The 14,814-nt window shown below is 48.3% G+C and overlaps 6 protein-coding genes; 3 read left to right on the top strand and 3 right to left on the bottom strand.

Annotated features, from left to right (window-relative positions):
• Positions 1 to 446: 446 nt before the first annotated feature.
• FFUJ_13822 (uncharacterized protein) lies at positions 447 to 873 on the bottom strand (the record flags this gene model as incomplete). XM_023581575.1 has 2 exons in its annotated part: positions 447 to 560; positions 616 to 873. 2 exons carry the CDS (start codon positions 871 to 873, stop codon positions 447 to 449), a joined length of 372 nt encoding a protein of 123 aa, XP_023434253.1.
• Positions 874 to 1,796: 923 nt separating this feature from the next.
• On the top strand, positions 1,797 to 2,073 carry FFUJ_13823 (uncharacterized protein; the record flags this gene model as incomplete). XM_023581574.1 has 2 exons in its annotated part: positions 1,797 to 2,003; positions 2,062 to 2,073. The coding sequence occupies 2 exons, from the start codon at positions 1,797 to 1,799 to the stop codon at positions 2,071 to 2,073; spliced, it is 219 nt and encodes a 72-aa protein (XP_023435145.1).
• An 875-nt stretch (positions 2,074 to 2,948) lies between these two features.
• On the top strand, positions 2,949 to 5,072 carry FFUJ_13824 (probable beta transducin-like protein; the record flags this gene model as incomplete). The annotated part of the gene is made up of 1 exon (XM_023581572.1): positions 2,949 to 5,072. One exon carries the CDS (start codon positions 2,949 to 2,951, stop codon positions 5,070 to 5,072), a length of 2,124 nt encoding a protein of 707 aa, XP_023434252.1.
• Positions 5,073 to 6,179: 1,107 nt separating this feature from the next.
• FFUJ_13825 (uncharacterized protein) lies at positions 6,180 to 7,963 on the top strand (the record flags this gene model as incomplete). XM_023581571.1 has 2 exons in its annotated part: positions 6,180 to 6,961; positions 7,006 to 7,963. The coding sequence occupies 2 exons, from the start codon at positions 6,180 to 6,182 to the stop codon at positions 7,961 to 7,963; spliced, it is 1,740 nt and encodes a 579-aa protein (XP_023434251.1).
• Positions 7,964 to 8,550: 587 nt separating this feature from the next.
• On the bottom strand, positions 8,551 to 10,607 carry FFUJ_13826 (related to transcription activator amyR; the record flags this gene model as incomplete). XM_023581570.1 has 2 exons in its annotated part: positions 8,551 to 9,333; positions 9,384 to 10,607. 2 exons carry the CDS (start codon positions 10,605 to 10,607, stop codon positions 8,551 to 8,553), a joined length of 2,007 nt encoding a protein of 668 aa, XP_023434250.1.
• A 2,529-nt stretch (positions 10,608 to 13,136) lies between these two features.
• FFUJ_13827 (related to RTM1 protein) lies at positions 13,137 to 14,137 on the bottom strand (the record flags this gene model as incomplete). XM_023581569.1 has 3 exons in its annotated part: positions 13,137 to 13,639; positions 13,686 to 13,934; positions 13,987 to 14,137. The coding sequence occupies 3 exons, from the start codon at positions 14,135 to 14,137 to the stop codon at positions 13,137 to 13,139; spliced, it is 903 nt and encodes a 300-aa protein (XP_023434249.1).
• Positions 14,138 to 14,814: the final 677 nt, after the last annotated feature.

Genomic DNA, 14,814 nt, shown 5'->3' with positions numbered 1-14,814 from the left:
TCAAGGGCCTTTCAGCACTTGGAACCCCTCTCATGTTAGCGATATGCAGGTTTAGCGATCCAAACGTCCGAGCAACTTTGTCACGACGCATTAGTCTGATAGCTTATTGGATACCGCTCAAAGTGCACATTTGCGAGGAGGCATTCTTGTAGTAAATATGCCTACGCTAACCACGTGAAGGCAGCCTTGTTCTAGTGTAGGACTTACCTGGCAATTGCAGCAGTTGAAATCAGCCCATTTGGGGCCTGAAACTTGAGGAACAGGGAAGAAGATGGAGGGTTCAGCTCGTGCGGCTGAGTTGCGGTAGCATGTAAGTTATAGCATCTACCCAATCAGCGTTAACGAGAAGGTCACTATTGATCTACTTATTGATTTTCAACCTAGTTTATCAGAGTTCAAGCTCAATTGGTGTGGTGCTTTACGAAGAATGCAAGCACTGTAATTCTTCAGGCACAAGAACGCACAGTAGGGGCCAAAAACGATCGAATGAGTGTTTTAGACTTAGCGAAAATGACAGAGTGTCTTCCGGTGCAGATAGATGAAAAGATGAGAACAGCAGACTATAGTGATTAAAGTCAAGCTTCAAACGAAGTCCAGTCCTTCCGACTACATCACCACACAACTATCCGTCACAGCATCAACAATCTCCTCCACGATCCCACCACTATCCCCATCGTCACTATCACCATACCCAGAGAATCTTGTGTGAACTTCAGAGTCATGAATTGGCTGATTTGTAGTTGTGTCGACGTAGCTGGCGCCATTGTTGTAGTCAACACCAACTGTGTGGTTGTCACCTGTTGTAAGCTCAGGTTTGTCGATGCTGGTGGGATATTCGACCTTTGGAGGAGGAGGAGGAGTTTCTGAAGACATTTTTGACTTGGGTGAATGGCAAGTGATGTGAAATGCTTGCGAGGCTAAAACAGATGGATTTTTCAGCTAAAGGTTTTAAGTTATCGAGTCAAGTCTGCCGTAGAAAGCCTGGGGGCGTTCGTGATGGAGAGAGGATCAAGAATATATACAATACCTTACCCCATGACTTACACGGGAATACGGGGGAGACTAGTAGTCTATGAACGCGCCCAAAGTGCTCGGGCAAAGGCACAGTTATGCCTGATCTCCGCTCTAAATAGGATAGCTTTCACTCTAAAGAAGCTTTCAGCCTGAAACATGGTAGCTAATGCACGGGCATTGTTTGTTAGTTGGTCATGCGTGGGCGTTCTGTCAAACTAGCGGTTTTAGAGGCCATATATCTGATAGTCTTCATTAGTACTGATGACGTATCAAGCGATACAACAAAACAACTGCTCCAAAAACGTCGCTCTTTCAGCCTCGCTTATGCATGGGCTTTCTGTAATTATTTGGCGTCTCTGGGGGCAGCTATCACCCAAACGATGCAACCATCTCACAGACCTACCCTTGCGTTGTGAAATAACCATATCAGCAAGCATACTGACCAGAGACTCTAGAGCTATGAGTGGGCTACATCTCTATGAATTATGTTGGAATCGCAGTATTGTGGTTGTACGCGGAAAAGTGTCTGGATTCAGCCTCGCATGATTTGATCCCAGAGGTGAATTATATATACTTGAGATTGCCTCTCCAAAAAGGGGACTCATCTGGCTCAAACAAGAGCACAAATGGTCAACTCACACAATTTTTATGCCTGCTTCCCAAACCCTCCAACTTCATCGTGATATCTCTGGCTGAGGTACTGGCAGACACATCTCTGATCATCCTACCCATCCACCCCCCCCCCCCCTTCAAGACATTATCTATAAAAAGAAAAATTCAACATGGTCTTCCACCTCATCCCAGCCCTCGCAGTTGCAGGCGTCAAGTATGTGATCAAAGAAGCAACTGATGCCCCGACCTGTGGTAAATGCGGTAGGGAGAAGATGAAGATGTGGGCGGGTTTCCGCATCATCTTCCTTTGTGAGGATTGCGAAAACGGGATGGAAGTCAAGCTGGGCTTGAAAGCTGTTCAGATCGCGACTTTTGGCGTAAGTGAATTCTCTTGGATCTCGTTCCAATTTGTGATATGCTAATGTTGGCTTGTAGTTGGCGAATTGATACCCATTGCTATGATTGAAGTGGTGTTTATTCTACCTCGACGCAACCGTGTGCTATGATGTTTCATCAATTGGACTTGCGTTTTGCAGGAGAATGAACAGAGAATCATGTGCAGCTTTATATGAGAGTGTTTGGACAAGCGATTAGCGATATGTATGATGAAGCATTGGCGGATGATGATGAATGAGAGCCCGCAGGAATCACTCTTTTATATAGCGGTTAATAACGAAATAAAAATTAAACACATGCTGGATTCAATTGAAAGTTCTAAATCCTTACCTTTTACTTCCTTTTTTTTGTCACTCTCCAGAATGAGGCAGGATTTTTTATTTGCATATGGCTATGAACCTGCGGCATCGAGACGCTCAGTTTTGAGAACTCAACTACGGGTCTCAATTGGTATTAACTCTTTTAAAAACTATATAGTAAATATTTCTTGACAGCGCTCTAATGCAATCCTTTTAATAGAATTATTTATGCTCTATACGACATTCGAGGCTTTTGGCTTGTTTTATTACAGTGCAACTGCCAGTCCATGTCTGTACGTATCCTCTGAGGTTCGTTTCAAGTAAGCATTGCCCAGGCAGCAAGAAAACTCCCTAGGTGCCAAAAACACTCAATCCGAGGCCCACGAAATTCACGCCAGTCTATACTAGATATTTTTGTCATCTCAAATAAAAGCCCTACGTTTTCTTGCCTCCTTCGCGCTGAAACAGCCTGCAGTTGCAGTTGGAGGTACCCAAGAATGCCTCCTTGAGAGCCTCGTCAGGCGATGCCAATCATCAGCCTCATTGCAAGTCCCATCCTCAACTTTTTAGTTTCAATACAGAATCATCAATCCTTGCACCATTTTATCCTGATATTTTTCTTACACAATGCGGCTTTTGAATGTCGTCGACGAACGACTCGAGAGCTTCTTTGGCGATGAGAATGAGATCCCACCCTATGGGATCCTGTCGCATCGGTGGGGAAAAGACGAAATCACCTTTCAGGACTTAACACAAGGGTCACTACAGGACTTGCAGGGTCGTCAGTCATTCTCAAAGATCTGGGATCTTCTTGACCGAGCCGACAAAGATGGTTTGTCCTATGTCTGGATCGACACATGCTGCATCGACAAGACGAGCAGCGCAGAGCTCTCAGAGGCCATCAACTCCATGTTCAGATGGTATCAGCAGTCAGAAAAGTGCTATGTCTATCTCGACGATTTCGACACTTCTTCCAACAGCAAGATTATTCATTACGATCAGTCTGAAAGATATGTTGTCCTCAATGAATCAGAGACTTCTTTCTTCGATAGTCTTTGGTTTACCAGAGGATGGACCTTGCAGGAGCTCATAGCACCGCGAAATGTTGAGTTTTACGACAAGAACTGGGTTAGCTTTGGCTCGAGAGATGTCGCACTTCTCGATCGTATTTGCAAAAGAACTGGAATTTGGCCGCAGTTGTTTCGAGAACCCCGATGTGCATGCCCAAGTGAGAGAGTGCATTCTATCTTTACAGTTCGCGACGGTATCTGTGCTGGATGTCAAGGACTTGACACCCTCCCCCAGACCTTAGACTCGTTCGCCGTCTCCATCAAGATGAGCTGGGCATCGTCCCGTATCACGACGCGCAAGGAAGATGCGGCCTATTGTCTCCTCGGCCTCTTCAACCTAAACATGCCATTGCTATATGGCGAAGGTGACAAGGCATTCCTCCGTCTTCAAGAGGCCATCGTCCGGCAGTCGAAAGACCAGTCAGTCCTGCTATGGCGCGCTCGGCCTGATGTTGCACCTCAAGGGTTTGCACCTGGCTGTTTGGCTCCTTCATCCAGCGCCTTCAAAGAACCAGTTCACATTCTTGGCCGCCGGGTCTTCAACAGGGTTGACAAGAAGTATGAGGCTAATTTCCTCGGAAATCTGGCTACAATGGAGATCACTGACACCGCTATACGCACCAGCCTGTGGATTTGCCCTTGCAAGGTAGTGCCTGACGGGACGCAAGCTGCTTCCCGAAATCTCTGGCTGGGTATCATGCATCTCGCATACGATGATGATTACCTTGTGCGACCTGCCTTGCTGCTAGAGTATATGGGAACTGTCAATATGTATCGAAGAGTCTACCATCAGCATATTGTTCCCATCAATCCCAGGATAACTCAAGGTTCGTTCATTGTAGAGTCATCGGTTGGGGAAGTCGATCGGCGTCTGTCGTTCACGCCATCTCTTGACGAGGCCACCAAGAAGGACATCAGCATTCTGCTTCAGCAGAGCCCAATCAACGCAACGGCCGGCCCTTCTCCTGAAGAGGGCCCTGAGACTGGGCCGGTGTATTTCGTTCTGGATAAGCAGAAGCTGGACTTTACCATGGACAGCGGAGGCAGTCACCCTCCTTTCAGCCGTTACCAAGGTCGCGCCACCCAGATACCATCACGCTGGGTTTTTCAAAGGTGCCAGCACAGAGGAGAGGGTGAGAGATATTTTGGCGGCATTCACTTTGTTAATTTTTTGCTCGAGGTCCCGGCAAGATCAAACTTGAATCAAGGGCCAAATCGACAAGGTGCTGACCGATTTGCGTATGCAGCTGTCATATGGGGTATACATCGCGAAGTGCTCAAAGGGAGAACCGATCCGTCTCCGTGGCATCTGTGGTGCCGAGTCTTTGATCTTCACAGCTTCATAGAACACGCCCGGACTTCGAGTGACGATTTACAGCCAAATCAGCTGTATGGTGAGATTGACGGCCTCAGTGCAGGCGAGATCCAGAGGCGCATGAAGAACCAGCGGTCGCGGCTCTGCCTAGCCGAGTATGAGAAGCTCGAGATTCCACAAGCATCGGGTCCGAAGGCACTGTTGTTCCCTTCTTCTTACGGCGACAACTGGGCGGAAGACGGTATGGCTGATGGCGGGAGGCATTTGGCAGCCAAGGTTGCGTTGGTTGAGGGACTGGGTCGGAGGGTTTTTGAGCTGCACATCAAGATCACAGGTAGTCAAAACACAGAAGCATCAATACAGTAAGTAGGCCTCGAGGAGCAAGAAAACACAAGACCTTCATATAGGGTGCCAAAATAAATCCAGTAAAAGATATCCTAAACTTAGTGTAGATATTCTAAGTGTATATAAAGTTACCTAAGTCTTTTTGTCATTCAGGATCACGGTCTCGAGTTTTCTTTCCTCCCCTAAGTAGGTCACAAAGGAGGTCTCATGGATCATTAGTGCATATAGGCTTCTCTAAGCATAAACTTAGATAATGTCATCACTAATCTAGAGGATACCAGAGAACTCTACCTAACTGACACAAATATTTAGACAGAAGTAACACAATTCATGATAACTTTAACAGAGTCTTTGACAATGTTGTCCAAGTAATTTTCGTCTCTAATCATCAGTCTAAAGTCCTCCAACCCCGACGGGGCCGAACATGTACTTGACCTCCACCACCAAAACCCACCAACTAATACACCCTTTCAACACAGCCTCTCCGTCACGTCATCCCTATTTCAAAGTCTCAAAGCCCAAATCCCAACTCGTGCAATTCGCAATTTCACATACCCTATCCTAATCTTCGCCCCAGACAATGCAAATGCAATCATCGAGTCACCCAGCCATAGGGTTACCCCCCATTGCCGCCGACTCGACTGATCCCAGTTAGCAAAGCTGCATTCAGCTGCACCTCCATCCAATGTCCTCGCTCTTTAGAGTCATCCTTGGCTGTATGTCACTGATTGGTTAGCGCTTGACGAATGGCGGTTGGTTTACAGGGGTGCAGCAGCTTTCGCTTCTTTAGTGAGGTTCGCTAAGGGCTTTCTTATCTGCGGGACAGAATAACTCAACCACTGTTGTCGTGTTTACAGGTGATGGCTGTGCTGGTTATACTGACGGCGGACAGTTCGACAGGGGAATGATCGACCGGGCTGAGAAGGCCCCGCTGCGCAAAGCACTCAATGAGAGCTGTTGCTAAGAATATCCTTCCTCGGCCTGGGTCTGGGTCATGTGTGAGTGACCTTTCTCATGATTCTCGCCATCTTCTTCACTCTTTGTTTACTGTTACTTTTCTCACGTTCCTCGATGGCCGTGTAAATAAACCCTCCTACTCGCGCCTGAAACCCCTCCCCCCACGACACGATGGCCTTTTGGCTTTTTGGTAGCACGAAGCCCAAGAAGTCGAGCAAGAAGTCCAAGAAGGGCACGAAGACCAATAAAACGATAGCTTCTTCTAAGCCCAAGATAACAGATCCTCCTAATGTCTTTCGTCCTGCGAGACCGCAGATTGAACCGCCGCCTTATCCTGGAAATGGGCGTCCGGCGTTGAGACCTGCTCTTCCGTATAATCAGCACCATGCATCTCAATCACAGCCTCACTTCCACCCCGCTGGCTATCTCCCAGCACCGCCGGGCTTCAGCACTCAACCGGTGGTGATCAACAATCACTATCACCTCGGATCGCAGCAATCGCACCCCAACTTGTCTGCGTTTACACCACCGCATCATCTGGCCACGACAAACTCACACCAAACTCTCTCATCGTCGTTGAACCGTTTCACAGGCTCAATGGTGAATCTGGCCAAGGAATCAATTCCACCGCAGCTCTACGACGATGGGCTATCGGCTTGGCATGGATGTGCGCAGATTGCTCAGTCGACGAATGCGCTGTATGATCGGTTCAACGATATCATGACGCTTATTGATCACGAGAAGGTTCAGGGCAATGAGAGTACGCTCTTCAACTGCGCTGTCACAGATCAGGAGCCAAAGACGGATCAAGTCGACAAAGGCATGGGAAAGGTGAAGAACAAGGAAAAGTCCTCATGCAATGTTGCTGCGTCTGTCGTGTCGGGCAATTATTTCTCCAAAGTCGAGCAATACGCAAACTCCAAGCTTCCGCTAACACTACCACCACTATCTCTGTATGTATAGTCTCCAAGCTTCAATTCTTTACTAATAAGAGTAGGCACATGCCAACATGGCCCCTCCTTTGTCTTGCAGCTCAGTACTCCCAGCGCGTCTACGAAAGACCTCGCGGCACCGAACGAGACGCCCACGTCTCATCCGACTGGCTCGCTGGTCCCAGACAGACCTGCATCAAGTCCGTATCCATGGACGACATGAACACCATCGTCTTCGCTATCCGCGGTACAGCAAGTTTCATGGATTGGGCCGTTAATCTCAATTCTGCACCTATCAGCCCGCTCAACTTCCTCGACGATCCCGGAAACTTGTGCCACGCGGGCTTTCTCTCCGTCGCTAAGAAGATGGTTCGCCCGGTGGCCGCAAGGTTGAGACAGCTTCTTCAAGACGATCCCAAACGCTCGACGTTCAGTCTTTTGATCACGGGGCATTCGGCTGGTGGTGCTATTGCGGCGTTGCTATACTCGCACATGGTAGCCCAGACGAACGCGGCAGAGAGTGAACTCAACGTCTTAACAAATTGCTTCAAGAGAATACATTGCGTTACATTCGGTGCACCACCAGTGTCTCTCCTCCCATTGGCAAAGCCCGAGACTCATGCGCTCAGAAAGAGCATCTTCCTGAGCTTTGTCAACGAAGGAGATCCCGTTGTCCGCGCCGACAAAGCCTACGTCAAAAGTCTTCTTGACTTACTCGCTTCACCACCACCATCACAACGAAAAGACCCAAAGAAATCACGCAAGAAACCAACATGGAACGTCCCCCCATGCACGCTGAGCAACGCAGGCCGTATCGTGGTGCTACGCTCAGGGGACCTCGACGCCAAGCCCAAAGATCGCAAGACGGTGCGAGAGCGTCTCGACGAGGGAGTTGTAGCAGTGACGTGCTCTGAGGAGAGGTTGAGGAGTGTTATTTGGGGAGATCCCGTATGCCATCTAATGAGTCTCTATGCTGCGAGGATAGAGGTGCTAGCTGTGCGGTCTGTGACTGCGAGACGTTAGCATTGATGAGAGTTGGGAATTTGGTCACGAAATTATGAATGAACGGGGTTGACTTTGGCGTTACGATACCTACAGTGCGAAAACAAAGATAACAGCAAAATACCCAGAATTTACAATTAAATCTATACAATCACAAACGAAGTAGCCAAACTAATGCTCATGCGAAACTGGTTCAGTGCACAATGCGAGAAGTTCAAAATAAACTGAATAGAGTAAAGTTTTGATTCATAATTCTATAACCACAAAGTGAAGAATGTGCATAACACCATCAATGTAAAATTTTCCATAGCATAATATTTGTTTTCAGGAATCCCCGATCCAACTCACTTGACCACATAACAAGCATAATAAGATCTTCATCCCTTATCTTGTAAGGATAGATGATCCAAAACTCCAAAGCGCCAACCTCCGGTTTCCATTCGATCCGCAGACAGAAACTTGCTCGCAAGATGAATACAATGCAAGGTCCAAGAGGCGCTGTATTGTGCGCCCATGTCATAGTAATTCCAGAGAAGAGAACGAAAAAATGCATACAAGGCTTGCCCAGGCATTTCGACCGAGGCAGCATGTTTTCAATTTTGGTGTGGTTATCGCATTGAAAAGTCCATGTCAGACATTGACCCCATTTGCGACAAGGGGGTTTGGTTTTGCATCTGATAGCTGTTCTGCCGCTGCGGTTGTTGTATACCATATATCGAGTTTATTGTTGGGTTCATGGTTGAACTGTTGACATTCTGGTTCTGTAGACCCTGCAAGGGCGGTTGACTTCCAACCCGTTGTTGGTGTTGTATATTGCTCAGTGGATTGGGCTGAGAGGCTGTGAATGAATTCATGCCCATTTCAGACATGTCAAAACCGCCCATGCCCACGTTAGCAACATTGTAGTCGATACCAGGGGACATGACATTAGCAGGTGAGCCAACAAATGCCGAAGCAATGTCACTACCTGGCTGCGTGCCAGGGGGTGTACCATTCGAGTAATTGGAGTTGGGAATTGTGTCAGGACTACTGCCACTCAAATCGTACTTGGTCTCGTTCTCATCGACGACCATGCCTTGGTTGAAGTCGTTCATTTGTGGCATGCTAGCCATGCCGGCATTACCAAAGCCGTCGAAGATGTCAGCAGACATATGGAAAGAGCCGTTCTCTGGGGCGTTTCGCAGCTGTGGGTCGGCCAGACGTGGAAGAATCTCGTTGACCTTGGCCAACAAGAGAGGAGTGAATGCAAAGTCGCCATTTCGGGCAGGGTCGAGAGAGGCGTAGAGATCCCGGAGCCACTGGTGAGGGCCCACGGCCAATGGATGTCGATCCGAGGGCATGTTAGCCAAATAGGTAGTCAAGTTGAGACAAATTTCGAATAGTTTGGGGAACTGTGAAATTGTTAGACGCGTGTTATTCGAACATGGCATATAATACATACCAGGCAGGACTTAGCAAGCTCAAGTGGCTGGCCCGCAAATGAAGAAGCCATCTTGCTGGTCATTTGACGCGCCAGATCGCTATGGTATTGATTTTGGTTGTTGTTAAGCTGCCAAATTGCATTGTTGAGAAATTGTTGACTGGCCATGTAGGCAGTGTCGGGGTGGTAGGGGTTCGTCGCTTGCCACTCCTTGAGGTGATTCTTGAGACCAGTAATTTGATGGCAGTCGAGATGGTCGCAACCCTTTCTCCAAGCGGCCAGGAAAGAGTCGTCCATAGGTCGGAAGATGTTGCACATGATGAAAAAGGTTTGAAGCTCAGGATACAAGGCATCATTGGGGTCGTCGTGCATCTGGCTAGGTGCGATTGTCGCATAAAGGGACAAGGGTCGACGGCGGTTGAAAAAGTAGACGCGCTCAGTGGCGAACAAGAACCAGAAAAATCGGCGTCTTCGGACAGCCTCAGCTTGAGAGAACTGGGAATAGTTTTCTTCCTTGTCCATGTTTGCAAGGAGAGCCATAGTTGTGGCCTCTCGTAGGTAGTACCACGCTCTGTCTGGTCCGTCGATAATCTTGATACAGGAGTAGATGAAAATGTTGGTGACCATAATGTTGAAGTTTGGTGTCTCAAAATAGTCAGAGCCCTTTCGAACGCGCAGGCACTCCTCAAGAAGCAAACTGCTTGCGGCGATGTTGGCGCCGGGGTGGTTCTGAAGGCTGAAGGACTCTTCTGCCGATGAAGCTGGCAGCATCATACCAGGCTGAAGTACTACATATGCACAGAGAGCTGCAAACAGGCAGTACCTGTCACGGCCAACTTCCATATTTAGCATCATATGTTCGATTTGGTTTTGGTCGAGGAAAGGAAGTGTGGAGTAAGCATTTTCGAAGTAGTAGTTGACACAAGCCTTGATCAGGTCGTTGGACAACATGCCAGCTGTAGGGTTGAGAGCAGGAATGGTAGTGTCAACAGTTTGTCCAGCGAGTCTGTTTTGCACCTTAGCAGCAAGACTGGCCTGGCGTTGGTTGTCTCTCAATTCGGTGATGACTTTTGCGCGAGAACCCTTGGGACCCTTCTTCTGAGGAATAGCGAGATATGTGCATTCGATACCAGCAGTTGCACAGTTGCGACAAGTGATACCACTATCACACTTGACCTTGCGACGATGGCAGCCATCGCAGGCCCTCTTTACGGCGGTCATTGCTGATTTTGATGCCGTTGACATTGTGCGTTTCCTTGTCAGTATCAAAGAAAGTTATCAACGGCCGAGGCGGGTCGTCGGGGCAGGCGACGACAAGAACGATTAACTTCCTGAGACGATGATACCAAGGAAGTACGATAAGCTCGAGGGTCGTTGAGACTAGAGAGTCGAGCTCGGGGGTATTTAGATTATGATATCGCGGGGGAGACGAAATGGCAAGCAGCCAGCAAGCCAAAAGTCTGGGGATTTTGCGGGGGACCGCGATAAGAGGTGTCGTCGAAGGTATATTCGGGGCGACTTGGTAGTCGGTCGACCGGGTGGGCGGGGGAATATGGGAGATTGGAAGGGCTGGCTTGATTCCAGGAGACGAGGTGCAGGTGTTATTCGGCCCTTTCGCCTTGGACCATAATGCGGGGGGTTGTTCCGGGCGACCAGGAGTCAAAATTGCAGAAAACTTTGATGTTGGACAGGTTGATTAAGGGGTCGTAAATCTGCGGTATATCGAATTCGTTTGGTGTTTTGTTTTTTTGGCTGATTGTATGAGGAGGAAAAGGGAAAGTGTGGATAGAAGAGAGAGATCAGGTCAGGGAAGGGATGGGAAGACGAGAAGAGAAGATGAGGTGAGAAGCGGGTTTGGCAAGAGAAGGAGATTTCGAGGGAAGACCGGGGGTGGGCAAGCAAACTGCAGCCAGAGCGAGACGGAAGACTCTCTGACGCTGGGGTGGGACGAGAGGAACACAAGAGGAGGATGAGTAAAGTACTTGGCCACCAAAACTTTGCTGGAGAGTGACCTTGAGATCCAGTTTTTACTCGTACCACCCGTCTTGAAGAGGCCAAGGAACAAGCAGCCAACCGAACTGGCGAACGGGCGACGGAGCTAAAAGGGGACTAGCCAGCAGAGAAATTAGCAGGCATGGACAGTGCAGTAGCCCAGAGAGTACATACCCGATGGGACAGTGCAACTTGGTTTAGCGACCTATAGTTTGAACGGGGGTGGAGACCGCCCAGGCTTGGAGCATTTCAACAAGGTTGGCCGAGAGCGTTACTTATAGGCAAATCTTGGGGAGAAAATGGCCGACTGAGCGTCAGTATTAATAGTCAAGTGAAGTGAGGGGCTGTCTGGCTTCGACCTCAGCGTATACTGAGATTGAGTTATGGCTTGCAACAGACTCGTTGAAGTGAGGGGAAACCCATCAACAACGATACAGACAAAGTTCCTCGAGGCAGCCTCCTTCTCATAGCCACCGAAATAAACACTGTGCCACGTCGACGTCTGTTTAGACCACGCTAAAGCCCCAGCTTCACAGTGCGATTCCACTCCAGAATGAGATCTCCCTCTCTTGGCAAACTCTCTACAGAGACAGGCTACAGGTAGGACTCGCCCGCCCTCAAGAGTAGGTGAAGCCTAACAGAAGACACATCGATCGACGATTGGGTACCTTCTCATGCACCAAGAGTTCGCGCGGCAAACAGGTTCTCTTCATGTACGTCGGTCCGACGATGTTATCGAATATCACGCGTTGAGCGTTCACGTTATTCGGCTTGCTCCGATCACGTTCTCGGGGCAAAAAAGACAACACGGTTCTTCGCTAGCTGGGAAGAGCTAAGAGAGAAAAAAACGTAGGGAAAAAGTCAATTGCTTGGTTATCAAAAACTCCGCTGCCAGATCTCGCTGTTCGAGATGTCAGATCATCCGTTGTTTGCTCATCGGGTGCAGCAGCAGCAGCAGCGCATTTCGCGTTTAGAAACTCAGGCCCCGAAAATAACTCTCTAACGTTATGCCCCCCGGTGTGACAAGTGTCTGTCTCCCTGCGATGATCGAAATACTGAATCAACTCGTCATCGTCAATAGTGACTGTTTTGGGCATAAACGCCGCTTGCTTGGATTCCCATCTCCGTGATTGTCCATGTTCCCGCGACGACCTCCCCGAAAAACGACCAGGTTTGCTTTCACATACATATTTCCGCATACTCGGAATTGAATGTCTCATATGCATCCATGTCTCATTGCAACGAATGCAACGCCCCGCTGTTCAGCCAGGGATGAGAACAAGACTTTTGATCTCCACAAATTGCTTCCATGGAAGGGCATCGTGATGATTCAGGACACGGAAGAATGTCTTTTTGGGAGAGGTGCCACTTTGAGCCTCATGATCTCATGGTATCTCGTATGAGTTCTGCAGAAGGGTCCATTGATATGGATCGTTTATCGATGTTGACCTGTAACTGGAAGTCAAATACCATGCCAAATCATGCTGTGTTCCACTTTACGATGCAGCGTATTAAAATCCATGTTGCGCATCGCGAAGCATTGACTTTACATCCATGCATGATACGATTCAGACTCGTTATGAATCACGTTGCTTCTTGCAATGTAACAGAAGAAATCTATTATAACAGTGTTCAAATCTATACAAGTTTTACCGCTTTCTTCCCACGTTGACTGAAGATCGTACCAGTCCCACTCGCTTCAAAACACTGGCTCCATCAGCTCTCGATGTCCATATCAATCCCGAATCCGTCCCGCTCCTAGCCCGCTTCTCCATATATCTCTCAATGGGCATGCTTAGGACGAACAGGTGAGAGTGAGTATCGTCGGTCTCTGTCATCTCTGCCCTCGGGCTGGCTCTCCAGCGCATATCCATCCTGGCTGACAATTCGCTTCCTGTCCATCTCGTGGTTGATCACGCGGCTGGGATGGAACACGTTGAGGGAAACCACAACGAGACTCATGAGGAGGGCATCGAAGATGTAGATGAAGTACTCCTTCGATTGGAGCTCGCTGTCCTTGCCCATGACGTACTCGGCGACACGGAAGACGGATCGGACCATAATGAACAAACTGGCTGAGTAAAGCACGAAGAGGAGCTTCTTCCAAGGCGTTGTGATCTCTTGAGACTTTTGTGTAGGGTTGCGGTTGATGCGGAGGTGGAAGACAAGAGTGACGATCATGAAGAAGCCGAAGAAAATGATCTGAATGCCTAGGCCACCGACGATGATGTTCTCACCTCGCTTGACAGCGCTCTTAGTTTTCGCTGTTGCAAGCATACCACCACCTTTGAATGTTAGTAACGTGAAGTTTAACGGCTTTGGAGTACGTACCAGCACTTTGTGCAAGGAAGGACATGACATCTCCAGCAACAAAGACCTTCGTCAACCATCGGGGGCTAATGATGGAAAGGTCGCCAGCATCGAGAAGTCGAATGAGACGGCCGAGTACCATGTAAATCGATGCGGCGAGGAGGGCTGGACCGAGCAGCAAGAGAAGAGACTGGATGATGTAGGGGTTCTTGGTGAAGTCTGGTGCTTCTTGCGCTGATAGAGCTCGACCGACGTAGCCTACACACTCAACTGAAGACAATGTTAGTAAATCAACGATGCGTAGAAATTGTCGGCCACGTACAAAGACATCCGATCAAGAACGGAATAAAGTACCATGTTCGTGATCGAACAAGCTGGTATGTGTGTAATAATGCAGAAAGACCGAAGACAACAATAAATATGACAGCTGCCACCATATTTGGGTTATAGTTGTAGAAGATATAGCCCGCCATGGTGAATTATTCTTGGTTGTCGACTTATTGAGGCGCTCAGTCACGTTGGTGAGGTCAAGTTTTGGTGTTTCGTTGTTAAATGTCAAACAAACGAATGCCAAAGCCAATGAGTTGAGTAGAAGCTCGAGAATTTCTTGGCTTTCTTGAAGAGATTATATACATATCTTTACGTGTAAACAACATTTCCCAAGCAGACCCTTTCTATGAACGCATATAAAATTGTTGACGCTCTATACGCGGAGGTGGGTTATACGTGAAGAATCTAGATCTGAATAGCGTAGATCTCGAGAATGTGGGGCGGGATATACGCGTATATGGCAGATCACCACAACGACAACGACAATTATAACTACGAGCTAAGCCCTAAGCCTTACAGTTTCTTTTTGACGCGCGGTTAAGCTTTGATGTCGGTTTCGGAAGATATCCAGATTGGAGATGCTTCTTTAGTGCGAGTCGTTGTCCAAGGGGCTGAGTGAGCCATGTGGTATTTTAGTCTACCGTTCGGCATGAAGCTGCCGAGAGGAGACGCTTTGAATGTTGGGAGAAAACGGTCTCGAAGTGTAATTGATGCATAACGTCTAGCTTACAGTTCACGAGGAGATTGGTCAAAGATGATGAGTCTATCAGAGATTGTTGGCCTTTGTTGCCTGCCTCGAGCTGTAACTACAGCAGCCAAG

The sequence above is a fragment of the Fusarium fujikuroi genome, chromosome FFUJ_chr08 (assembly GCF_900079805.1).
Source record: "Fusarium fujikuroi IMI 58289 draft genome, chromosome FFUJ_chr08".
Taxonomy (NCBI): Eukaryota; Fungi; Ascomycota; class Sordariomycetes; order Hypocreales; family Nectriaceae; genus Fusarium; species Fusarium fujikuroi.
Note: the sequence above shows the minus strand (reverse complement) of the source record. Positions and strands in the feature narration are given on the sequence as shown.